General features: G+C 50.3%; 1 protein-coding gene across 1 annotated transcript in view; it reads left to right on the forward strand.

Annotated features, from left to right (window-relative positions):
* LRRC75A (leucine rich repeat containing 75A) overlaps positions 1 to 26,723 on the forward strand; it is a 179,048-nt gene that overhangs the window by 89,410 nt on the left and 62,915 nt on the right. The window contains exon 3 of the mRNA XM_026656453.2: positions 13,934 to 14,046. Coding sequence (XP_026512238.1) covers positions 13,934 to 14,046 — 113 coding nt within the window. The remainder of the gene's footprint in view (positions 1 to 13,933; positions 14,047 to 26,723) is intronic.

The following is a 26,723-nucleotide window of genomic DNA, read 5'->3' on the forward strand; positions in this document are numbered from 1 at the left end:
TTTGCACTGTACAAATGATGAACAAAAGAAATATTTTTCAATTCACCTCATACAAGTACTGTAGTGCAGTCTCTTTATCTTGAAAGTGCAACTTATAAATGTAGATTTTGTTTGTTTGTTGTATAACTGCACTCAAAAACAAAACAAGGTGAAACTTTAGAGCCTACAAGTCCACTCAGTCCTACTTCCTGTTCAGCCAATCACTAAGACAAGCAAGTTTGTTTACATTTACGGGAGATAATGCTGTCCACTTCTTAATGACAATGTCACCTGAAAATGAGAACAGATGTTCGCATGACACTGTTGTAGCCGGCAACAGTGTTACAAGCCTAGGGTTACCATCCATCCGTATTTCCCTGGACATGTCCGGCTTTTGCGTCTCTAAACAGCCGTCCGGGAGGAATTGGTAACAAGGTTAAAATGTCCGGGTTTTTTTTTCTCCCTCGCCTCCCTCCCTCCCTTCCATGCACAGTGCGGCTGCTGATTGGGCGGCTGGGCCGATTGAGCCGCTCCCATTGGCCTCCAGCAGCCAGAGCCCTCCCCTGCTCCCCCCTCCCTCTGTCTGCAGCCCTGTGTAACACACAAACCGACCTACCGGGCAGCGTGTTTTGCCTACACATGGAGCCAGAATGGTAAGGGGAGTCCGGGGGGGCAGTCAGGGAGCAGGGGAGTGTTGGATGGGTCCCCGGCCTCCACCTGCCACCCCCCCTCCACGCGTCCCCCCCCCGTGGACCCCCCCTCCCTGCCTGCCTCTCCCTTGCCTGCTTGTACTGCCAGAGCCAGCAGCAACTGCTGTCTGCTGCCCCCGGGTCCTAGCGTCCCCCATCCACTAATGGAAAGACAGGCTGCCCTTACCCTGCCCTTCCACCCTAGCCCTGAGCCTCTCCAACGCCCCAAACCCCTCATCCCCAGCCCTCATCCCCCCGCACCCTAATCCTCTGCCCCAGCCCTGAGCCTCCTCCTGCATCATGAACCCCTCATCCCCAGCCAGAGCCCTCATCCCCCCCCACACCCTAATCCTCTGCTCCATCCCTGAGCCCCCTCCTGCATCAGGAACCCCTCATCCTCAGACCCACAGTCCTCACCCCTGCATCCCCTCCTATCCCCAAACTCCCTCCCAAACCCCCTTCCCCCACACCCCCTCCCAAAGCCTGCACCCCCTCCCTTTGCACCCCCTCTCACCCCCAAACTCCATCCCAGAGCCTGCACCCTAATCCCCAGCCCAGGACCTACACCCCAGACCTCCTCCCCCCACCCAACCCCCTTCCCAGAGCCTTAGGCAGGTGGGGGGGGGGGTTCTGGGCACCACCAAAATTTCTACAACCCTGCCACCCATGCGAGTGGATAAGGGTCGGGGCAGTCAGGGGACAGGTAGGGTCCTGGGGGGCAGTTAGGGTGGGGGGGTTCTCAGCAGGGGGCAGTCAGGGGACAAGAAGCAGGGGGGTTGGGGTTCTGAGGGGGGCAGTCGGGGTGGGAAGTGGGAGGGAGTGGATGGGGGCTGGGCTAGGGTGGGGCTTCTCCCCCAGTGTCCTCTTTTTTGATTGTGGAAATATGGTAACCCTATACAAGCCTGACTCTCTACAGCTTGAATGAAAGAGCCAATTTCTGTAGCTGGAGCCTGCAATGGACCCATATCCTCTGTGGATTGGGCCCAGCAGGAGACATGTCATACACGCCGACCCGTGGGTTTACACCTACCCTAATTGCAAACTCCTGTTTAAAGCCACGCTAGTGAACGCACCAATCGTGGTTCTGTTTTCCTAGACTCCTCCAGCTCAGCCATTGATCCAGTGTGTGACTTTGGGCAAGTTGCTCAGCTCCCCAGGCTGTATAGTGCTTTGAGCGCCGGATATGAAAGAGGCAATATAAATGCAGCGTTGTGATTAAAGCTTGCTACTAAAGAAGTACAGAGCTGCTGCCATCCTGAAGTGGCTGCCTGTTCTTAAGAGCAATCATTTAAGAACAAGTTCCACAGACTGACTGTGCGTTGTGTGAAGAAATACTTCCTTTTGTTTGTTTTAAATCTGCTGCCTATTCATTTCCTTTGGTGACACTTGGTTCTTGTGTTATGAGGAGTAAATAACACTTCCTTATTTACTTTCCTCTCACCAGTCATGATTTAAAGACCTCTATCCTATCCCCCCTTAGTCGTCTCTTTTCCAAGCTGAAAAGTCCCAGTCTTATTAATCTCTCCTCTAACGGAAGCTGTTCCATACCCCTAATTATTTTTGTTGCCCTATTCTGAACCATTTCCAATTCCAATATATCTTTCTTGAGATGGGGCGACTACATCTGCACACAGTATTCAAGATGTGGGTGTACCATGGATTTACACAGAGGCAATATGATATTTTCTGTTTTATTATCTATCTCTTTCTTAATGATTCCCAACATTCTGTTCGCTTTTTTGACTGCCGCTGCACATTGAGTGGATGTTTTCAGAGAACTATCCACAGTGACTCCAAGATCTCTTTCTAGAGTGGTAACAGCTAATTTAGACCCCAGCATTTTATATGGATGGGATTATGTTTTCCTACCGACATTCAATTTCATTTGCAATATAATGGGTGATTTAAAAGCCAGGGTCTCTCGTTGTAAGCAATCACTGTTGGTTTTCGGGGGGGTGGGGGTAGGAATGTAATGGTAAATCTATGTGCTAAAAGCCCCAAATATCAAGGGACAGTGGGACAGTCTGAGGTTACACCCACCCTGCAGTTAAAAATCTATACCTTTTAAAGAAATCACAGATAGCTGTGATCTGAACCCATTTGAATGGGGTTGAATGAGAGGGGAAAGCCAGAGGCCTGCAGTGGCTTGAACCTGGGCTGTGATTGCTTTCTCGTGTTTTCCTGTGGGGGCTTGTGAGCCAGTTCTGCTGAAACAGGGATCTTCTCACCTTGCTCCTACCTCCAGCGTGCACCCAGTACTCAAGCCTGCCTCAAACGAAGCACAATCTGAAGCACAATCGGACCAAGCCCGTGCCCTACCCTCGCATCTTCCATCCTAGTACCTCAAATTGCTTTACCCGCATTCATGAATGGAGTCTTTCTCAGCCCTCCTGCTGGGACTTCTCCCCACTAAATCATTTAGAAGAGATGGGCCAGAACATGAAGTTTAGATTCAGTCCTCCAGCAGAGTGTGAGGAGCTTTGGATCGAGTGTCCTGGGCTGGACACATTTTTGCTTTTGCCGTTCACATAAATCACTTCTCCCAAGAGCAGAGCTTGAGAATCTGGGCTATGCTTTGTACGAGTTTTTCTTTACTCTGATCCCAGAGAATTAGGCTGCTCCCACTGATTCCCCCCTCTCCCCACTCTGGTACATTTGCATCAGAAGTACCTTGTCTTTCTGTCATTCTCTGCCGTTCTGTCACATTCCCCTTGTGAGTCATTTTTCTCCCCCACCTCCACACCTTTTAATTGCAGCTTTCAGGATAATATTGGCGATCATTTTCAGCATAATATTGTGACACGGCTGCCGCCTTTTATACAGTGTGTTTAACCTTTCCATTTTCTTTCCAACAAAGAACAGAAGGAGGTTTCAGAGACAGAGACCCCAGTCTGTCTGAGTCAGTACCCTGAACTCCCTGATAGTGCTAAAGACTGAATCCATTATCCAAGTGGCGGTTTCATCATTAAAGCTTTGCCTGAATGAAACGAACGAAATGAACACTGACTGCAACAAGCTACTCGCTATGGATCCCGCTACCGTATGCAGCAGACTCCCACGCACAGCATCCAAAGTTCGTTTATACCAGGTCACATTCAATTTTCCTTGATGGCCATTGCAAAAAGGGAGGATGGATGGCCTGGCAGTTGAGATGCTGGATTTGGCCTCAAGCTCTCTGGATTCAGTTTTCAGCTGTGCCACAGACTTCCTGTCTGCCTTGGGGCGAGTCCCGGAGGGTCAGTCTGCGCTGAAGTTGGGAGGCGTGATGGCAGCACAGGGAGGCCTACTGAAGCTAGCTTAGCTCGCTAAAAACAGCAGTGTCGCTGCGGCGAGATGGACTAGCCACCGGAGTACAATCCCACCTGGGACCCTACCTACGTAGTCAGGGGACGAGCCTGAGCAAGCCTGGCTACACAGCTGTTTTTAGTGAGCTAGCTTCAGCAACGCTACGTTGTTTGCTTACACGTAATTGCAACACCCTTAGGACTTCTCTACGTGGGGAGTTAGCGCAGAGTAGCTAGTGCGCACCAGACAAGCCCTAAATCTCTCTGTGCATCCATTGTGCCCCTGTGAAATCGGGAATAATACTTCCCAACCTCAGAGGAGTTTGAGAGGATAAACGCTTCAGAGGCGCGCAGATGCTGTGACGATAGAGGCCATCTAATTAGAGAGACAAAATTATAGGCTCAGAGGTAGAAGAGCTTGTCAGGCCCTCTGCCAGCTCGGAATTCTTCCACGGCGTTTCCAGCGTTTTGCCCTGGCCAGTTGATGGAGCTTCCGCCACCTCTTTTGCCTTTCAGAATGGTTGCTGTTGGGAGCTGAGCACTTCTGAGAAACTAGGGTGAAATCCCAGCCCTGTTGAAATCAGCGGGAGTGTTCCCATTGGCTTCAGTCGTGCCAGGATTTCACCCTTGGCCCTTGGCTCGATGCCTAAGTGAGAGCTGAGCTCTTTTGAAACTCTGGCCACTTGTGTGGAATGAGAGTCTGTAGACACCAGTCAACATGGATCCCGCATGCAATGCGGGATGACCAGGGCTTTCCCGAGAGCAATAACACCACTTTTACCAGCTGGTGTGAGATGTGAGTCCAAATCTGAACACAGATGCAGCCAATAGGCACCCCTGAGGCTATCCTATCCAGTGGCCTAGTAGGAGCCACAGTCTCCAGAAAAATCAATGAAAAACCACCAAACTTCTCTTTATGACAAAAAGATGGAATGCTGGATTGACTGAATCTTCATGGTGTTATTTTTGTATCTGCCTTTTGGAGACTTGATGTGTATTTTTCTGAGCCGGGGGTCTGGTAGATCACTGGAGAGGTGACGATTTGTTGGACGGTGTGCAAAACTCCACAGCAGTTGCTTGTTATCCAGAGCAGCGTCTCAACAAGAACAAATTCTCGAGCTCAGTCAACCGCTTTCTCTGCATGCGTCACCCTCTCTCCCTAGTTTGGTTCCTTTCTGCATTGGCAGCGTGGAAGGGAACAAAACCAATTCAGAGTTAATTGGAGGAGAAGGAAACGGTTGTTCGAGCAGGAATACAGGGTCCTAGCTAGCTCTTCTATCAATCCTGAGCCTATAAATACAAATATTAATCCCAAGAGGGAAGCTTTTGTTTTGCATCGTAGATGTCAGCTTCACTTTAGTTTTTTATAGTGCTTTATTTGCTTTTTCATGATGTTTTATTTTATTCTGTTTGACTTGTTTGTGTAGCCGTCCGAGGGCCTGGCTGTGGGGGAAGGGTGCTTTATACAGGAAGTTGTAACTGTTGTTCATCAAGAGTGCTAGCCAAATGGTTTCAGTGAGATGTGGAAGAAAATGGCTGAGTTTCTGGAGATGCTTAAAACCCAGTTAATCTGGGACAATGGCAGTCCAATGAGGTCACTGGTTTTGCAGAGGTTGTCCCTTGAACGAACCCGGCATGTGAGCCATCCCCAAAGACTAGGGGAGTTCAGATCTGGATCCAAACTTTATCACGTGGCCTCGTGTCTGTAACGGACGATCACAAAACTGGATTCTGAACACCCATGAATTTTGGAGGAGTTCAGATCCGTACTCAAGTTTAGTAGATTGGGCCCCTCCACATTTAAAGTGTCTTAGTAACTGGGCGTACAATTCCTAATCATTCGAGAGACTGCAGAAGAATCCCAGGTACCATACGCGGGTCGGTCTTCGTGGACTGATGGAGTCCGAGTTATAAGCACGTGCAACGTATATGAACCATGTGGGTTCTGGGATGATAATGGGATCCCTGTTTTGTGCTCTGTTCAGTTTTTCATTCAAATTTTGTTCTGACGCCAGTGCAGACAGAGCCCTGGCACGTTAAAAACATTGCTCAGAAAACTCGCTGTGCATTTAGCTATTAGAAGAAATGTCGCCACAAGCGGCTGAGTGATTTATATTCTGGATAAAGCACTTTTCATTGGTTTCTCATTTCCCATTTTATTTCATGACAAACTACTTTCTTTTGCTTTAATCAAAAGGGAACAAACAACCCACAGACCCAATGATAAATTACTTGGGGAAGCCTTCAGTTTTGTAGGTGTAGAAATTTGTGGCATTTTCCTCTCATTTTTAGATATGCAGGGTCCTGAATGAGGAAAGCTGAAGTTGGCAGAGCGGGTGGGGAATATTTAGAGGGAGTGGACTTCTGCCCTGTCTTCCAGAGATGTTTTGAGGTTTACCTAATGAAGGATTCGGCAATAGGAAGTTCTCCGAATTTCTGGGTGCTTATTCAAAACACCAGTCTTCCTAGTGTTCATCTATCGCTGATTAAAAGGAGCTCTGGCGTGTGTAGCAATAGAACTAATGCAACTGGGTATTATGGGGCCCTATCCTGAGAGGTGGTAGAAAGAAATGTAACTCCGGCCAAGTCCTCTCTCTCTGTCTTCTGATGTAATGTAGACCCTGATTTAGGAAACTATCAGTGTTGAAGAAAGTACTTAGGCATGTGCTTAACTTTAGCTTGTGCGTAAGTACTTTCCTGAATAACTCTGCGCTTAAGCATACGCTTAAGTACCAGAAATGGGTCCCTAATCGCTAAACTCAAATCAACAGGTGTGTGCGTGTCCCTCGGCCTGCGCCGCTTCCCAAAGCTCCCATTGGCTGGGAACAGCAAACTGCGGCCACTGGGAGCTGAGGGGTTCTGTGCCTGCGGACGCTCCAAGTAAACAAAACATCCCGACCTGCCAGTGGCTTACCCTGATGGGCTGGGAACCAAAGTTTGCCACCCCCTTGAAATATAGGGTCGGCTTATGAAAGGGTCATACCGTTTTTGCCATTTTTACCTATCCATCTTGGGGGTCGGCTTATAAACGAACGGGCTAATGAACGACTATATACGGTAATTGTTTCATAGCATTTCCATGCATAATCGGTCAAAATCCACTTTGTGCCTTGATTAATTGAACATTTATAATATCTTTATCTATACCCTCCTGCTTGGGTGATTTCTGGGGTGAATATAGAGAAAACATTCCATAAATGACACGTCTAAAATATTCAGCTCACAGCCATGTCCGAGCGCTTAGATTCCTAAGAGAGGCTCTGCGATGTGAACTCTCCCGTCTGACTCCTTCCGATGAGTAACAAAACACAGAACAATCAATGTGAATAAACAGCAATGGCCATCAAAGCCTAGGACGATCCGAGTTTCTAGGGCTGTGTATTCGGGATGTCTCTCTTACATATGCACACAGTTTCAGAAGACTGAATGTGGAGAGCTCATTAGAATGCGTCTGTTGGCATAACTGCCCTACCCATGGGAGTCAGTTGGCAGTGGATGGACTATTCCATGTGGAGCGTGGCCTGGTTAATGAAGCCAGAGGTTGGGTTAATTGTGCCTTGTATTGAGCATGGTGTAACTCACCGACACGCTGCTCGCCTAAAATGAGTCCGAATTCGAAATGAGGCTGTTCTCTTGCAGGGGAAGGCAGCATGGACCACTTGAGACTATCAAAGGCAGAGAGGGATCAGATCAGGCAGGCCTCCAGAGAAGGTGAGCATGGCCCCTGTCACCACCCGTCCCAGATTGCTACCCCCCGGGTCTCCCCTAATGATCCGGGCAGGACGAGAAGACTGAATCGCTGAGGCCATGCCCCCGGCGTCTTCATCCCGCTGAGGGGAGAGTGGGCCACCACGACCTATCCCCCCACCAACTGCATGCTGTTGAATGGAGTGCGGGTCCCATCACCTGTAGATGTCTGCTGCCAGGGTGGGGATGAGAGGTCGTTGGCCACCAGCCACTTCCCACCAAGTCTCCTCGCTGTGGGCAGGGCAGGGCATGGGGGAGCAGGCTGTCCTCAGACCCCGGTGCATCATCAGGGAGGTGAAATATTTTTGGCTCTGCCATGCTGCGCACAGTTTGTTTCAGGCCGGGCTCTCTTGCTGCTGGCTGTTTGCATCCGTGGCCCACTTGGGAAGAGCCGCTTTTATTTTTTATAGATAACGGGACCGGAACGGTTGTGCTGCCGAGCCCGGGACTGACCTGCTTGCTGGAACCGAGTCCGTGTAGTGTAGGGCCGCCGCCCACAACGTCTCTCTTAACGCTAGAGGTTTGAGGCGCAGTTAACACAAAGAACAGGCAGGTTTTTATTTCCCTATGTGGGACATGTGCATTCTGCCCCCAGGTCCTGAGCCAGTTGGGAAGAGCGGGGGAAATTCTCCTCTCTGCTGTGTCTTTCAGCTCTTCGGGGAGCATTATTCAGGATTTCCAATTGAGCCTCTTTTTATTGGGCCATCTGTATCCTGTCACAGGCCGTCTCACGGTAAAGCCCCAATACCAAACGGGCTCTCATTGATTTCAAATGATTTGCGATTAGAGTAGCTTTCTGGACACACTGCGGTTGGGAAGGCGTTTGCCTGCAGCGGCCACGGCAGTCGTATGATTTCTCACTTCGCTCGGACTTGTCATTATTCACACCAGAGAACTCGAAGCAGAAGTTTCTCTCCCTCCTCTGCCTTGGTGCAGAAGTTGCACCCTGTAGAGTGGGGGTTGAATGCACAAGTCACTCTCCCACACCAAGAACACAGGCTGGCACTAGCCACTTGCAATAGCTGGCCCTAGAGATTTCCAGCATAGCACAGAGTGGGGACCCCCGTCTCTCCGCACACAGGTATTGGGGCAGGACTCAGGGTGAAACTTAAAGGACTTACTGGTACGCCGGAGTCCTGAGTAGGGGGCGGGGCCTCAACCGGAAGAGGCGGGCCTTTAAATCAAGATTTAAAGGGCCCGGGGCTCTGGCTGTAATAGTGGCGACTGGGAGCCCCAAGCCCTTTAAATCACCCCAGACCTACCAGCTGCAGAGGCGGCTGGGAGCCCCGGGGCTTGGGGGCAATTTAAGGGGCCCGGGGCTCCTACTGCAGCAGAGCCCTTTAAATCGCCGCCCGATCCCCGCTGCCGGAGCCCCTGGGGTAGCGGCAGCAGCCCGGGGCTCCGGCGGTGATGTAAAGGGCCCGGGGCTCCCAGCCGCCACCACTGCAGCGGAGCCCTGGGCCCTTTAAATTGCTGCCCGAGCCCCGGGACTCCTGGCCACCTCCGCTACCTGGGGGCTCCGGCAGTGGGGCTCTGGCGGCAATTGAAAGGGCCTGGGGCTCTGGCTGCTGCCGGGAGCCCCAGGCCCTTTAAATCGCCGGCCTGGGGAAGCCGGTCCGGTCTGGCGCACCGGCTCTTGCTGGTACACTGTACCGGCCCGTACTGGCTTACTTTCACCTCTGGCAGGACTGACCCTTGTCCACCCGTCCCGTAATTCACTGTCCACTCCTCATTTTTCACTGGGCTCTGTCCTCTCCTGGAGAACACTTAAAATCCCAAACTAATTTGGGGTCGTTGTCCACTGATAGCTCCTCAGTGGCCTACGTGACCTGCCTCTGCCGGCCCCCTTCCGATTCCTGTGGGACCGGTGCCCACGTGACGCAAGCTGCTGCCGCCGTTGGCACAAACCGGCCCCCTCGGTGGCGCTCTTGCAAGAGAGGTCGGGGATTGAACAGGCGTGGGGATTGCACTGCCTGCCCTGCCCCTAGGGGGTAGCCCGCCTGCCAGGTCAGGGTAGAGAGCAAAGGGCTTAGTAGGGGAAACTGCTGTCCATGCTGTACCTGCTCTGTGGATAAATGCAGCTTGGGGCTTGTCCCAGAGGTGCCGGGGAACTGCCTGTGGAGAGTTGAGTGACACCCCCGGTGCTGACCTGAAGCCAAACTGCCAGTTGAATGCTCTAGGGGGCCCCTCCTCGCCCCAGCTGTCTCTAAATAATTGGAGGGGATCAGACTCCTCCTCCTCACCGGCTCCATCCCTACAGTGGGGTGGCCCAAACCCTCAAACTTGCCTGGCTTCTCCCAGTCCCCCCCGGTGGTGCAGTTCCCCTCCCCTGCCCTTTCTTTTAGGCCTTTGCCGGGGGCAGTGCGACACCGGAGTGAGAGAGTGTTTCTCTCCGCGTGCTGGCTGCAGAGACAGAAATCCTTCTCCTCCCCCACCCACCTCTGGCTCTACTGCTTTTGCCAGCTAAATCCGTGCCTCTCTTCGCTCCCTAAACCTGCCTCCCAGCCAAAGCTATTTGAACGGTTTCCCAGTAGAGCCAGGCATTCGGCTGGAGGTTGGGACTGCATGGCCAAGAGCCACATGCTCCATGCACCCACAGAACCGCTTTGTATGCACACACATGACGATGGCACAGAGAGGTTCAGACCTCAGCAGAAAGACAACCGGCTGTTTGGCATCTGACAGCGGAGCAGGGGAAGAACCACAACTGTAGCAGGCTTGCTTCTTTGCTGCAATCCTTGATTATTATTTTTGTGATGGGGCTGGTTAATCTTTGACATGTCATGTGGCAGCTTTAAGGGGGAAAAGACAGGCAGTGGAAGACAATAGCCAATCAGCTGGAGACTGGTCGAGTACCTGGCCTAATGGCTTGAGTGCAGAAATGAGAGCCAGAAGCTCCTGGGAACCCACACAGTCTGTCTCCTGTGTGCATGCTGTTCCCCGTGCATGCGTATGCGTGGGTGCGTGCAACTGACTGGATGGTTGGGCCCGGAGTTCTGTTCCAGACTCTTCCACTGCTTGCTACGAGACCATGGGCAACTCACTTTGTCTCTTAGGCCATGTCTACACTATGATCGCTACCGTGGCCACAGCTGCAGCACTGTAGTGCCGTAGTATAGATGCTTCCTACAGTGACATAAGGGTTTTTCCCGTCACTGTAGTTCATCCGCCTCCCAGAGCAGTGGTAGCTAGATCGACGGACGCATTCTTCCCTTGACCCAGCCATGTCTACACCATGGGTTAGGTCAGTATAGCCGCAGCCCCCGGGAGTGAATTTTTCCCACCCCTGAGTGACACAACTCTCAATTTTAAGTGTAGACCAGGACTTTGTGTTTTCCCTGTCGCAAAATGGGGTTAGCAGTAACAGAAGGGCAGTATGGGTTAATTAGTCAATGTGCATAAAAGGCATTGAGAGCCTTGAATGAAAGCGTCTGTATCAAAGCAAAGTATGATTATTATTATTATTCAGTATGAATATATGAGCTACCACAGAGCCTGTCTGTATCCCAGAAGCAGTAGGCAGTAACTGACCATACACTGTGTTCTCTGTAAGCCAGATTCTTAAATCTTCACCAAGGGGAAACTCCCACGGAGCTTCGCCTGCATGCAGACTCCCTTCTGCTGGCTCTACATTTCCCACCACTGCATGACAGCGATGTCTGGAGGCGAGGAGCACAGGAGAGGCAGGGGCATATAAAGGGGTGTAAAGGACTAGAGAGAAAGTGAAGGGGACTTGATCACAGTCTGGAATAGAAGTTTCATAAGAGGGGGTTTTTCAATCTAGCAGACAAAGGTCTAACAAGAGCCAATGGCTGGAAGGTGACACTAGACAAATGCAGACTGGAAAAAAGCCCTGGCTTGACAAAAAAAAGCTCTGGTTTGATTTAGTTGGGTTTGGTCCTGCTTTGAGCAGGGGGTTGGACTAGATACCTCCTGAGCAGGGCTGGCTCCAGGCACCAGCCGAGCAAGCTGGTGCTTGGGGCGGCAGCTTGTAGGAGGCGGCATTCCGCCCAATCCTAGGGCGGCACGGCCGCTTTTGTTGTTGTTGTTGTTCCGCTCCGGCCGCCCTGTAGGGGGCGTCGTCGTGGAGGACGGGAGCGCCCTGCAGCAAGCCTGGCAGGGCAGTCTGCGTCCTTCCCTCCCAGCAGGGGGCATGGCGGGAGGGGCCACGTGGCAGTGCCCCACGGAAGCCCTGGCTGACCCCCTTCTCTCTCTCCCCCTGCTCCCTCCCACTGCCCCTGCTAGCCGGGGCACATCTGCAGGGCAGGGAGGCCCCCTGGCTCCGGCCGCGCTGCAGGTTTTTGGGGTTTTTTTTGTTTTTTTGCTTGGGGAGGCCAGAAAGCCAGAGCTGGCCCTGCTCCTGAGGTCCCTTCCAACCCTGATATTCTATGAGTCTATGAAAGGTGCGAGTTTGTAACTGTGAGGGTAGTTCTCCATTGGAACCCTTCCCCAAGGGAGGTGGTGGGTTCTCTATCACTGGACATTTTAGAATCAAGATTGGATTCTTTTCTAAAAGATCTGCTGTAGCTGAAACCAGTGAATTAATTCAGGGAAGCTTTATGGCCTGTGTTACACAGGGGGTCATGCTACATGATCCCAGACGTTACTTTTGCCCTGATAATCTAGGAATCCATGTTTCAGTCAGGTTTCTAACAGACTTCCTGCCGCTTGCTGTGATGATTCACCATTCCTGATTCCCTATTTTTAATTTAAGCACCTGCTTAAAATCGTGCTGTTGCTTTTAACAGCTACTCTTGGATTTAATACAAGATGTGCGAAGAGCCCAGCAGGGCTGCGTATTATTTGCAGACTCGTAGCAAGCGGAGATGGAAAAGACCTATTACACCATCTAGTCTGTCCCTCTGCCATTACAAGCTTGTTCCCTTCACCACTGTATGCTCCCCTGTGTTTTGTGCTGTCCATTTAAAAATATCTTTGTGTTGGAGCTTCTGCTGCTTTTCTCAGGGCAAGGGCTCTCATCCTGGGGGTCTTGGACAGGTGTCAGGACCACACCGCCCTTCTCATAGGGCTAAGTGGGGAAGGGGCTCCAGGTTGGATTGTAGAATGGAAAAGGGTAGGAACTCTGGTTTAGGATCTTGTTGTCCAGTCTAACAGACTGGATATAGCCCCTTGTGGCATCCCAAAAGATTCTTCTGGCTTGGTGTTTACAACCTTCGAATGTGTGTGGAGGGTCCTCTCTTCTCCTCTAAGCTACCACAGATCTGAGCTATTTCTATGCACGGTGACTAATCTTTTGCCATCAGTTGCTCCAAACCCTTAAACGCTTTTATTTCTCTTCCCCTGAATTCCTTCCAGTTCATTGACATGTTGATGGTATTGAGATGCCCAGAACTCAATGCGGGGTTGCAGGGCCCCTGCTCCTCCCTGAAGCCTAAGGCAAGGCCTGGTCTCTCTTTGAGACGTGATACATCTGCTCATGAAAGCCCATAGATAGGTGCTGGAGAATTAAGCAGAGGTGATAATTGCTCAGAGACGTGTCGCTCCTAGGACAGCAGTGCTGGATTTAGTTGTCCTATCTTTCACATGGCTGTTTAATCTGATCAGGCAATACATTGATATTTAGGGGCCCCTAATTCTCCCTGGCCTCAGAAAGCCATCTTTCCTAACCCTGAACCCACAAGGATGGGTTGTCCACTGGAATCCTGACTGAGAACTCGGTTGCCAGCGGTATCAATGACTACTGGAGAAGAAAATGGGATGGCTGGTGGTTTGCCAAGAGCTGATCACGTGTTCAGAACGTCATGCGACACAAGGGTAGTTCTTGCCCCAGCAGGCTGACAGTCAGACACAGAGTGGATAAGGCACACTGGGAGCAGATGTTCTGAACTAGCTCACGTCACCTCGCCTGTAACATTGCGTACGGAGTGGGTCAGTGTTTGTGGGTTTTGTGATGAACTGAGCGGTTCTCCCTTGGGTAACTGAGAGCCTCAGCGGCACTGTCGTGTGCAGGACAGGGCGGTGACGTGGTTCTGCATGCTGTCCAGGTGGTATTTTAATGATGGACAGTCATTGTTTTCCTGTGGTCGATTTTGATTTTTCAGAACAGTTCCATGGGGCTCGCTGCCTTGATGTGGGACCCAGTGCGTGAGCCCCTTCTGGGGCAGAGCAGCTCCACTGTATTGCAAATGGACTTGGCTCTTCTCTTATTAATGATCCCATGAAGCGGCATTGCTACAAATAACCTACCTGGCTTCCTTCCCTTTGCCTGTGCAGGAGGGAGACTCGTTTGGAGCCATGGAGAAGGTCTGCAGGCAGCTGACCTACCACCTCAGCCCTCACTCGCAGTGGAGACGTCAAGGGATCATGAAGAGGAAGCCACAGTCCTGGTGAGTCAGCTTCTGAAAGCCGTGCGGGTTGTTTGTTTGCCATTTCCTCCCACCCCCCCCCGCCGGGTGCTTCCAGACGCGTTGGTGTCACTTTAAGGTCGGAATGGAAGGAAATCGCTTCTGCCGCGGTGATTGGCGTTGGTGAGATGGTAGCTGGAAGTAAGCAGGGAGCAGAGATCGTTTCCCCAGAATCAAACGTATTCATCGTCTCAGCTGCTCCCGGCAACACTAATCTGTCTGTGCCACAGTATGTGTGCGTTGACTCACCCCGTCCCTTTAGGCACAGGTGTTAGGCCTCCTATGCTCCTGGGTAGCTTTAACTTCTGTGGATTGGACTAGATGACCTCCTGAGGTCCCTTCCAACCCTGATATTCTATGAAATGCGATGCTTTAATACGGACGGTCAGTGGGCTCTGCAGGACGCTGCCCAATTATCGCCCTTGCAAATGACGACAATTCGCTTTGGTTATGGACTAGGGGCTTGATTCTGCACGGCACAGATGTGGAGTGTTGCACTTGTAAACACGGGGTAAAAAGGGAGGAACAGGTGAGCTCATGGGAACCCGACCCTGCGCTGAGGAGTGTGCTGGCCACTAGCTTGCTCTTGCCTAGTAATAGGAGTGAGACCTATGTGGGGAGCGTAGAAATAAGGGCCTTATTAGCATGATGAGGATTATGCTTACCCCAGATCTCCTCCAGCATATCTAGTCACAGACCTGGTTCACATTATGCAGGGACTTGGGGGGATGCAGCCTTAATTGCTATGATGCTGATGTGTGAATTCATCTTTGCAACGCTAGACAGACCTCCTGGGGCTTAAATCTGCCAGGCCAGTTGGTGTAACGTATCTGAATTAATCGACTGCACTGGGGATCTGGCAAGAAGGGCTTTAGGATGGGATTTTCAAAAGCAACAAAGGGACTTAAGTACCCAACTCGTAGTGAAAGTCCAATGGGAACTGGGTGCTTAATTCTCGATGAATCTCACTCTTATTAAATCAGTGTTTGCATATGAGGGTGAAACCCTCTCCCTTTCTAAATCTCTAGCCCTTCCCCCTTGTCCGTTTTGTACTCTTTGTCAGGGAAAGCTGCATGAAACTTCCACAGATGGATAAATCCTTAGCTGACAACTGTTGTATTCCCCATCAGAGTCTATGGTGTAATGGGATGATCAGAGACAACACCAATTTGTCCAGGCTAGACTTTCTGCTCTGGCAGTTAACGTACAAGCGCAGCGGCTGTGTTGTTGTGAGACATCCTGGCTTTGTGATGATCTGCATAAAGGGAATTGTGGGATTAAAAACAGCCCAGGGGAAGGGGAGGAAAACATCTAATTAAAATGAACCATCTTAAACCCTCCCCCCAAGCTCCTCAAAAAACCCAGCATCCCTGCTCTGGGCGTGTCCCAGAACTCTGCAGCCTAGAAGCACGTGGCTAAGGCAGCATTGACAGAAATCCAGTCTGCCCGGCATGGCTGATGCGGCGTCTCCGGTAAGGTCAGTGTCAAGTGCGTGCTGTCTCCAGGCCGTCGGTGGCTTGTTTCTTTCTTTTCCAAGGGCGCACGTTCAGGTATTGCCATCTCCTGACACAATTAAAAGCCCTACCAGTCAGCTCAGCACTAAGGTCTGCTTCAGCGGCTCTTCCACTGGAGCCACCCCGTGGCAGCTCTACCTTGAGTGTGCAGGTAGGCGGGGGCATTGCTCAGGGAGTGCTGCGGTTGGCTGGCTGCTCCCTGAAATCCCGCTGTTGCTGCTGCTCCTTTGGTGCCCCCTGCTGGGACGTGCGCTGAATAGCTTGAGGCACTGGAGCAGCTAGCTCCAAGAGCCGTGCCATTCTATTGACAACGGAGAATGGTGCCGAGCATGAGGATGAAGGTAAATGTGTTTTACTCTGATTTTATGCTCCCATTTTTCTAGGTAGGGCAGAACCCCTGCTGCAGCCACCTGCCAGGAAAAGGTTCAACTTCTAATATAAACTCATTTAATTCCTGAGGATGGCGCTACACCTTGGAAACATTTGAGCTAGTTTAGAGGCCTTTTTTCACATGTCAAATCATTAATATAAGCCTCCAGGCATCAACGGGGCAGGGGAGGGCACCAGCCCATCATGTATTGAGTGCTTAACTCTCGATGAATCTCACTCTTATTACATCAGTGTTTGCATATGAGGATGCAACCCTCTCCCTTTCTAAATCTCTAGCCCTTCCCCCTTGTCCGTTTTGTACTCGTTGTCAGGGATGGGTTTGTTAGCAAGGGAATTGGGTTCTCTGCTTTTCCCTTTCGCTCGCTCATGTGGAGGAGGGAAGCTACTTCTCCTATTCATCTCCTCGTTCTCCGGCTTGGAGAAAAGCAATAAGTCATCCTCCTCCGCGCTGGAAATGGCCATTATGAGAGATTCACGGGGAAATCTGCCATGCCTTGACATCCCTCGATCCATCATGTAATCTCCTGTATTTAGAGGATCCCAGCTGGTGGGGTATCTCCTGGCAGTCACTGATTATTGCATGATGGGGTTTCTTGTGCCTGTGTTGGAGTGGAGCAGCTCAGTAACAATTTGTGGATACAGTCTATTAATATAGTGGTTTCGTTTAATAGCGAGGTTGTCAGGAAAAACAAGAAGGAAAGGGAACAGTGGCACAAGATAAGCCACTCCTCAGGAAGCTCCTAAGGGCCACTGAGAGCCGATACCCCAATGATGAGCTTTGAAGGTTCAGCCTCTTAGCTCCCGCCAATGTACAGCAGGGACGAAGTCCAGGAAAGTGCAGAGGAACTCTGTCTGGTTTAAAAGGACTCTCTCAAGAGGGGAGGAGTTGTTTGGAGGGACCAGACTTCTACACAGGGGACGGTAAGCCTGTAGGGAAGATAGCCGTGTGTGCTGACTGTTTGTGGTTTGAAAAATCCTCTCTGAATGTTTTGTTGCTCCTGTGAAAACAAGCACTCCCTTGGTTGTAAGAAGGCCGTTTTGTCACTGGATACCGCTGGTCACAGGGGAGAAATGCAGGTGTCCGAACTCAGTCAGATCAGCAGGGTCAGCACGGTTGATACCCAGAGTGCTCTAGCCCGAGGCCCACTCTGAGAGGGGGAGAACTGTGGAGTTCTGCCCAGGAGAGGCAAAGGCCTGAGGCGGGTGGTGCACACGCAGAGAGACTAGGAAGGGGACAGAGGTGCAGCGAGCTCCGTAACTCTGGGAGCGCCTTCCTCTGACAGGCCCCTGGCCTAGCAGGGACACTGGCCTCCTCTGGTACGGCAAGTCCCGTATTTTTGTGATACTGATGGGTGCTGACATAAATGGCACAGCTCTTCCTTGCACGGCACACAGAGCATTGCTTTCATGCTGCGTACGCCAAGTAGCAGAGGTTGAGTGGTACAGGATTCAGCCGTGGAATCTCTTGCTATTACTAATTCTGTATCATAGGCCTTGCCGAACACCACACCTGTGTGCAGCACTGTCCCCTTGACTGATTGCTAATCACTGCTAACGACTGACTAATGACACGGTGTCCTCATTACTGGCTCTTTGCATTGTGGTTGTAGCTGTGTTGGTCTCAAGATCTTAGAGAGGGTGGGTGAGGTAATGTCTTTTATTGGACCAACTTTGGTTGGTGAAAGAGACCAGCTTTCGAACCCCACAGAGCTCTTCTTCAGCAGCTAACAAATTCTCTGTGAGTCCTGCTCTTCTGCAGCAGGGTGATCTGAGTTCTAGCCCTGCTGAGGGGGTGAACTTCTGGTGAGCTGTAGTGTGCTTCGCAGTGACTGCAAAAAGCAGGTCCAATAAAAGGCTAAACAATCCTGTCATGCAACAGATGTTTGCCTCGGCCTCCATCCTAGCTGTTTGCCAGGGGTGTGTGTTATTGATTGGCAATGTTCCGTTCTTTGTCTCGGTGTTATGTTTTATGCGTGTTTGTTTTTATTTTGTAAAGAAAGGGAAGGTGACAGTAGCTACAGGAGTCAGAGTTATAATCAGCGTTATATGATATCAACTTGGGGCCCCCAGTGTGATCATGTCCCTATTGTAACAGGTGCAGTACAAACCCATAGTAAGAGACAGTCCCTGTTCCAAAAAAGCTTCTGATTGAAATACACAAGACAGACAAAGGGTGGGAGGGGAAGCAGACACAGAGAGATTAAATGACTTACCCACAGTCAGATAGCACATCAGTGGCAGAGAATCAGCATTAGAACCCATGTCTCTCCTGAGATTTGTCCTTCTGCCCTAACCACTAACATTGTCGCTAGGTAGTCCAGCGACAAATGCTTTAGCAATGGCTCAGACTGGGAAGTAGAATACCTGCCGTTTCACACGACTGTTGTTCTAGGATTTTTAAGCACAGCGTGTAATTAAAAAATAGGACGGATTTGTATTAGCTATTAGATAAGCAAAACCGTGGCAGATCTGCGCACCTCGTGCTCGGAGATCTGCTGTGCTGGTTTTAATAAAAGAGCAGGGCAAGTGCACCCGATCGAGTTGTTTACTGTAGGTCACATCCCACTGGGTGTTCTCAGCACATGGTGCAACGTGGTAAATGAGGAGCACGGTTGTTGGTATATCCTATTTTTTTTTCCAATTAGAGGAGGAAATGACCACCCCTGGCCATCCTATTAGGATGTAATTAAAACTGTACTGCTGTGGCAGTGGGGAACTCTTCAGGGCTGAAGAGTCTTAAGAAACTCTGTAAAACAGATTTTAAAAGGTCCATTTTGTGCCATTCTCTCTCTTTAATGATCATTTCTCTCTCTGCGTGTGTGTTTTCCCCCCCCAGAGACCTATCTGGCTTTAGCTCGGAGCCCTGTCGTTAGACTCTACTTTCTCCTTTGGAAGAAGCGAGAAATAGTTGAGGTTTTTGATAATCATAATGGCAAAGAGCTGAGATTCATCCATAACGTAAGTCCAGTTATGGCCACGTACTTGAGGCAGTACTGGGATGAGGTCCGTATCCTGTACACCCTATCACACCGCTAAAACCTGACAAACGAGGGCTATCCTGGCTGTAGTAATTAAAGAATACCTGGCCCTTCGCATTAGAGTGGTGGCGTGAGCCCTTCTGTCCTGCAGCTCAGGTAGATTCCCCCTGTGCTTTGATCGGGTCGAACGATTCTCTTTTCTCTCCATCCTGAGCTGGAGTGTGCTGTTAAACCGCTGCAGTGTTGCACAGCTGGGTGAAGTGATCCATACGCTTCTGCATACATTGACTTCCTCCTTAGGGGCTCCCAGGTGCTTAATTATTAAATATACCTGTGTGTACAGTAATGTGCTCTGAGCTGGTTAGGGCTGTGCGCTCCTATAGAGCCTTTCATTATTAAAACAATAAAGCACTGAGGGGCAGTTTTCCTCTCTCCCTCGCTACTCAGACTAGCTGGTCCCAATAACTCTCTGACATTGAATTTATGGACTCTATTTCCTGGCTGCCGCCATCCACAATCCTACAATTCTTCACTTTGCTGCACTTCAACTTAATTAGCAGTTGGCTCCAAACGACACAGAAATGGGTCTTGAGAACCTGTATTTGCATAAATCTTTTTGCAGGTTAATGAACTTTGTCATAGTGGAGTAATGAGCAGAAGTCCTTTTGGTCTCTCACAGAGTTGGAGGGGAGCTTTGGATAGACTCTGTATGCTGAGATGAAGTTGAACCCTAAATAAAACACGCGGGCCTGTAGGAATAGCTAGTTTGTTTTCCTGTTCTTTGTGCTTTTCACACTGCATCCTGTTCTGCTGCTTTTCTTCTCCCCTTCTGGTCTTGGTTTGCAGAGCCCAACATGGCCAATAATCGTGGGATTCTGGGCTTTGTAAAACTCCCCTCTCTCTTTCTCAGCAAAGCCACTGGCACGTTTTTCTCTGCTCCTCAGTCCTTTTTGCAATGTGTGGTGATACAAGATTCCTTTGGAGAGAAGTTGCATCCTCCATTATTAATACGCTTGACAATTAGGAAAGGCCCTCGTCAGGAAAGTATTTATTTTTATTTATGAAATCTTAATCTCCTGATGCCCTGTTCATGCTGCCATCGAAATGGCTTTACCAGCAATGTTTAAACTAGATGACCCCGAAACAAACTCTGGAGCTGAAAATCCCAAACTTTAGGGGATTCGGGTTTGGAATCCATCTCCAAATTCCAATCTCTCCCTTATCACCCCTGGGCAGAATCAGCCCTTGAAACCCAGTAACCCCCGGTCTTTGGTGTGACAGAGATCCAGATCGTAATACAGTAGAATGGTGTTGGGTCTGTCTTTGGCTTAAACACAATTGTTGCTAGCACTGTTCTAGGTTAGTATCCTGACCCAGGGTGGGATTGCCTTTTGTTCTGAGTACTGCATTCTACAACTGTGGGGGTTACTGTATAACGTGCTTCAGCGGCCCTGGCTCTTGACCAAGAGTAAAGAGTCCTGTCCATGTTTTCCAAGGTAAACCTAGAACTAGGCCTAGAACTGTGATGGTGACGCCAGTGGATTCACTCATAGGGCAGGCAGAGCCACAGGGACCATTGTTTGTTGAAGGAAAAAGCGTGGGAGAATGCTCGTTGTGCTGGGCGTGTTCTCCTTGTGTTCCAATGGCAAGTCAATAACATATCAATTATTTACAAAAACGCACCCTGGCTCAGTCACAGCAATTAGCAAACAAACTGCCTGTTTTGACGGCAGTATGAAAGTAAAGGATTGTCGTCCCCGGAGTCGACTGATTCAGTGTATCTACTGCACAAATGGAGCGATGAAAGGATCCATTTGTTCCTGCCACGAGCAAGCATCCCTTGGAATGAGTGTCTGATTTTCAGTTTTCTCTCTCTCTGCTGTTGTGATGTCTCTTTCCCAGAGGAGCTATTCAGAGGACTGTTTTCCACGTTGTCATCTATGGTACTGGGAATGGACCACCCAACATATCTGGGATGTGGAGGGAAACCCAGGGATGGGAAGCATCTTACTACCCACAGCGAGTGGAGGGAGCGGGGATGGTTTGTTGCCCAACAGTGTTCAAAACTGACCGTGTACAGTATAAACCATTGCTATCAGTGCTGGGGAGCGGGGGTACTCAGTGGTTTGAGCATTGGCCTGCTAAACCCAGGGTTGTGAGTTCAATCCTTGAGGGGGCCATCTGGGGCAAAATCAGTACTTGGTCCTACTAGTGAAGGCAGGGGGCTGGACTTGATGACCTTTCAGGGTCTCTTCCAGTTCTATGAGATAGGTATATCTCCATATATTATTATTATTATTTATTATTATTATTAACAATAACACCTCCCTCTGATATAGAGCTCTTCTCCATAAATCCCAAAGCGCTATACAAAGGAGGTCAGTATCATTAGTCTGTTTTGCCGATGTGGGAACTGAAATGATGTGACTTCCCCAAAATCACCCAGCCCGTCAGTGGCAGAGCCAGGAGTAGGGCCCATGTCTCTGCAGGACCAGTCCAGTGCTCCGTCCACTAGGCAACACGGCCTCCCTAATGGTGGTGAAGACATAAAATGCTTTTCATGAATTAGTCGTTATGACACCCTCTCAGGCAGGTAGGTGCTTTACCGATATTCCAGATGGGTGAAACTGAGGCACGGAGAAGGTGACTTTTCCAAGGTGTCACAGCACGTCAGGGTCAGAGCTCAGACTAGAACCCTAGGGAGTTCTCGGAGTCCATTCACCTGATCTCACCACTAGAAAATGCCCCTTGTCCATGTTCTGCTTGAATATCTAGGAAAAGGAGGGGAATGAGATCTCGAAAGCCTCTGGCAGAGAAAGGGAGTCAGGAAGTTAAAGCCAAGGGGCAATGCCCAGATATTGGGGCTCCCAATATTACTATATTTCCTGAGCCGTTGAGGCCAGATTATCTATAATAGAGAGACTGCAGGCAACATGACACCACCGACCTGCAGGTTTTTCCTCAGCGGCACTCCGGCGAAGGTGGAGCTGCAAACTGGAGCATGTCCTGACTTGATTCTGGAAGGTGTTGCCCCCATGGCTGTTAAATCCATTTATCCACCACTTCCCCCCCTTTGGGATGAGGCTGACATTTGGCTTCCTGCAAGCTGTGCTGTGTTTTGGGCTGCAGTTGGATCTCTCTCTCTCTAACCCCACAGCTGGTTTACCTGCCCCGATAGGGCAGCTGCTCAACAGAGGAGCCACTCCAGAGTACCCTTTGGACAGTGGATTCACTCCCTAGAGAGGGTATATTCAGACATCAGCCATTAACTGAGGCAACACCAAGTCCTATGGAAAGGGTTGATCACAGAGCTGTGCGGTTGGGTTCTGCCGGAAACCAAGTGTCTCAGTATTTGTAGCTGATTTTTTTTTTATAGCCCTGTCGGACTTTGGGGTGTGCGTGTCATTTATGAAGCCCAAAATAACCATGAGATCAGGTATTGTCACCATATCGACACCATCCAGGGACTGAAATCTCCTGAGAAGGCTGGATCACTCATTAGTTGGGACCGGTAAATGGCTTTTGACTCATTTAAAAATAAAACCCCGAAGCTTGAGAAACATAAACACGAAAATTAGAACCCATACGTATATGTTGCTTATATCGGCTATTTCTTGTGGACCCCTTTTCCATCTCCCCATTGACAATGCTTTATAGGCTGCATTTTATCCATCTGCCTGAGTATCTTAGTAGCTTTTTCCAAAGTGGACTGTCATGGTGATATCTGAGTTAAGAGACATAGGGCCTGATTCTCCTCTGACACCTGCTTTATGCCATCGTTATTAATTGATTACAGTTGAGTTACTCCCAACTTGCACTGACGTGAGATCAGAAACAGGCCAGTAGTAGGTGGGCAGCATTGTATACTGTGAAACGGATGAATTCTTCAGGTTAGCTGTCATTAAAGCAATGGCACCAAAATGGGAGGTTTATAAATAGAAAGTTTTATCTGCTCTGTGGATGTCATGTACCGTCTGCACCTGTCCTTGTGGTGCCATAAAGCAAGACTTCCCTCTGAGAGCCCTGCATGGGCATGCACGCTGCAAAAAAGAAAAAGTGTGAAAAATAGCCTTCCTTAAAGGTCTGCCGAGTAAAATACGTCATCTGCTAGGATGAGATCCATGTGTTAACTTAACTCATTAGGACGAACTTGCTGGCTTGAAGCTGTTCCTGCCTCTCGCTGCCATTTCTGAGTGATGTAGTAACTGTCTGGAGACAATAAAACTACTTCTACTGTCTAAGATATGATGGATTTTCCTTTTTCTTTCCCTCTCCCCTCACCCCTTGCAATATTAGCCTTGTAAAATTTTCAGGCTGCAGCCTGTCTAATGTTCATTCGTCCTCTCTCTCTCTCTGGGGATGAATTCTGTATAATATCTGGCAAATGAAGTCCAAATTCGAAAGGTGTAAATGCAGAGCCAGACATCACCTGTTGCTGCTACCATCTGATTTGCAGATACTGGGAGCTCCTAAAAGATCCCTTCTTTTAATCAGAGGGGGAGGGGTCTGAGCACATGCTTCAGATACGGGAAGCTTGCTTTTAGTTTCCTACATGACGATTCATGACAGTTAATGAATATTTTGGTTTTTTCCTCTGTTTCCCCACTAATTATGGGAACCGTACAGGCGGCGGATGCCTTTGTGGGATGCTAATGGGCTGTAGCTAATGTTACTGGAAAGTACTTCCTTAATTAGAGTGCTGTATCTTTATGATAATGGTGCGTTCCTATGTCCTGCCTGTCAGGGATGGGCCTGTTAATGCTCTGACTCATAACTGCCTGGGTAACACGTACATTGTGATTGGCAGCATGGCTTCATCAAATGGTATCATTTATCTGGGCCCATGACTGTGCCTGTCAGCTGTGACTGTGATTTGGTTTACACTACAGCTGGTTAGATGCGTTGGGAGGGCCAGGAGGCGTGTAACTGATCCCTGCAATCCAGAATAGCGGGGCGTCCGTTGTAGGGGAAGGAGCTGGAAACGTGCTAAAATCAGCTCTCTCTGGGTGTTAGTCTAATCTCTCACTGTAATTAAAACACTGGCCTAGCTAGAGGATTAAGATGCATCCAGAATACTGCAGTAATGGGTGAGTTACAAACAGGGGCGGCTCTATGTATTTTGCCATCCCAAGCACGGTAGTCAGGCGGCTTTCAGCGGCGCGCCTGCGGGCAGTCCACCGGTCCCACGCCTTTGACGTACCCGCCGCTGAAGCGGCAGGACCGGCGGGCCTCCCGCAGGCATGCCGCTGAAGGCAGCCTGACTACCACCCCCACAGCGACCGGCAGGCTGCCCCCCGCGGCTTGCCGCCCCAGGCACCCACTCGGTGCGCTGGTGCCTGCAGCCGCCGCTGGTTACAAATGCCTGGACTGATTATCTTAAAATTAGTCAATCCTATTCCCTCGCGGCCCAGTCCTGCCTCCACTTAAGTTTTGCCACTAATTCAGTGGGAGCTGGACTGGGCCTATTGTGAGGTACAGTCATGAAAAGGATTCAAGGCCTGTTTTTTGTGGAGTGGTCAGTACCTCTGTGAAAAGATCCTTTTCTTTAACACAGACCTGTTTCAGTCTCGGGTGCTGACATGAAGGGACCTCCATACGTCACCTGAGGCCGTGGCATCCCTCTGGCTTGCTAGTGCAGACTTAAGTCATGGAAGGAGGTTCTCTGGGTTGGGAACCTTTCTGTAGCCTGGGAGATGTACAAAGCCCATTTGCCTCCCTTTCAAAGACGGCTGCAGTAGATGCATTGAATGGCACATGGCATTCTGGTAGCCCCTTCCATCCCAACATCTTGAAGCACATGAATTAAGACCCACAACAGGCCCGGGAGGTAGCCAGGATCCTAGGGTGATGAGAGTTTTGGAAATCCCTAGGTACATAAATAATATTATTCCCATTTCACAGCTAGGTAAAATGAGGCTCAGAGAAGTTAAGTGACTGGTCCTAGATAAAACCACCAGGAATAGAACCCAAGAGTCCTGACTCCTATTCCCCTTTATTTTAACTGTTCTTTGTTGATTGGACCCTGTCTGACCTACTGGCCGACGGGACTGTTGCGCTCTGGGGCGGGCACCTGGAGTGAAGCTTTACAATGGGACAACCAGTCTGACTGGCTGCCGTCTTCGCTGCGCATCAGGAGTGAAAACCCACTTGGCTACAGCTCCCCCAGAGGGCTGGCCGGGCAAAACCAGAACAGCCTGCTTCCCAAACTGTACGTTCCCAGCCTGATTCTCAGCTACACTAGGGCCCTGTTAGTTGCACCATGAAAAGGCCTTATGGCGGGCAGAAACCGTCTGCGCAGAAGCCTGGCTGGTGGTGGGCTGGCATCAGGGAGCTGTGCTAGCCTTAGCCCCCAGCACGGTGGGGAGGTGGATTAGGGACGCTGCAGGGGCATGGCCTGAGTGCTCTGCACTAGTTATTTTCTGCTTTCTAGGGCACATGGGGAGCAGGGTGTAAGTTAGAGCATCCCTTAGGCCTTCACACACAGCCCTAGAAACCAGGGAGTGCAAAAGTGGCTAAAAGCTCCCTTTGGCCCCCCTTGCCCCCACCCCGAGTGCAAGAAGAGAGTCAGTGAGAATCAGGCTGTCTCCCTTCAGTTCACTGCAAGGGACTGAGCGGTGTTATTTGCAAGCTGTTTCATCTCCTATTGCAAATGAGTTGGGTGGTCACAGTCCTCTGGTGTCCACGGTGCGGGAAATGCTCCTTGGCAATTTCAGCAGAGATGCGAAGAGGCTAATTACCTATTTGCCATGTTGTAGCTGGGTGGTTCTCATTTGATGGTGGCCTAGGCCTGCCTTGGCCAGTTGGTTCTGGAACTGTCCAGAAATGCTGGCACTTCTCAGAGAGAGACAGTTCCACACACGCTTATTGAACTCTGTGGAGTGTTCTAGAAATCCGGGGGGCTGTCACTGGTCTCACGATGGCTCTCTTCCGAAACACGGTGGATAATTACAATGGGAAATTGCTTTTGTAGTCTGCCCACTCAGCTATGGCTGTAGGTGATGATAGGAAGAGAAGGATGAGGGTACAGGACAGAGAAAACCGGGTCAGTGTTTGAGTCAGACCTGCCATGGTGGGGCTGTGATAATGTTCACTGGCTGCCTATAGCACGTGAGAGAGGAAGAGTCTGTACTCCTGAGGGCATTCTGCGCCAAAAATATTATTTTTAAAATTTGCAAGTTTTGTCTATAAATAAATGCAGAGGCTCCAGCATGGCAGTGGGGAGCACAGGCCACTGGAACCCCACCCCCACCACCCAACCCTGGGACACGGACCCAGCGGTGAGGCTGCACCTGACCCTGTAACACAGCACAAGGCCTGGGCCTGCTCCAGAAACACTCTGGAGCCCTGCTTGTCTGCACCAGGCACACCAGGTGTGGGGCCGGTAGGCTCAACCAGGCAGGATCCAAGTGTAGAGGGGCTCAGTGTGTGGGGGATCCAGGTGTGCAGTGAGAAGATTCTGTGTGAGACAATCTGGGTGCAGGCAGCTCAGTGGGGGGTCTAAGTGTGGGGGGATCTGGATGCACAGAGGCTTCTTTGGGGGTGGGGTTCCAGGTGCAGGGGCAATGGGACTCTGCAGGGGCTTCCAGGTGAAGATGGTTGGGGCTCAGTGGAGGGGTCTGGGTGTTGGGGGAGTGGGGCTGGGAGGGGTGGAGGTCTGGGTGCAGCTAGTTGGGGGCCTGGATGTGGGGGCTCAGAGTGCTGCCGGGGGGTGGGGCTTGTCAGGTTGGGGGGTTGAGTGCAAGGGGTGCAGGGGTCGATGTCCGGAGGCAGGGGGTCT

This window comes from Terrapene carolina, unplaced genomic scaffold (genome assembly GCF_002925995.2).
Source record: "Terrapene carolina triunguis isolate 2854851 unplaced genomic scaffold, T_m_triunguis-2.0 Scaffold231, whole genome shotgun sequence".
Taxonomy (NCBI): domain Eukaryota; kingdom Metazoa; phylum Chordata; order Testudines; family Emydidae; genus Terrapene; species Terrapene triunguis.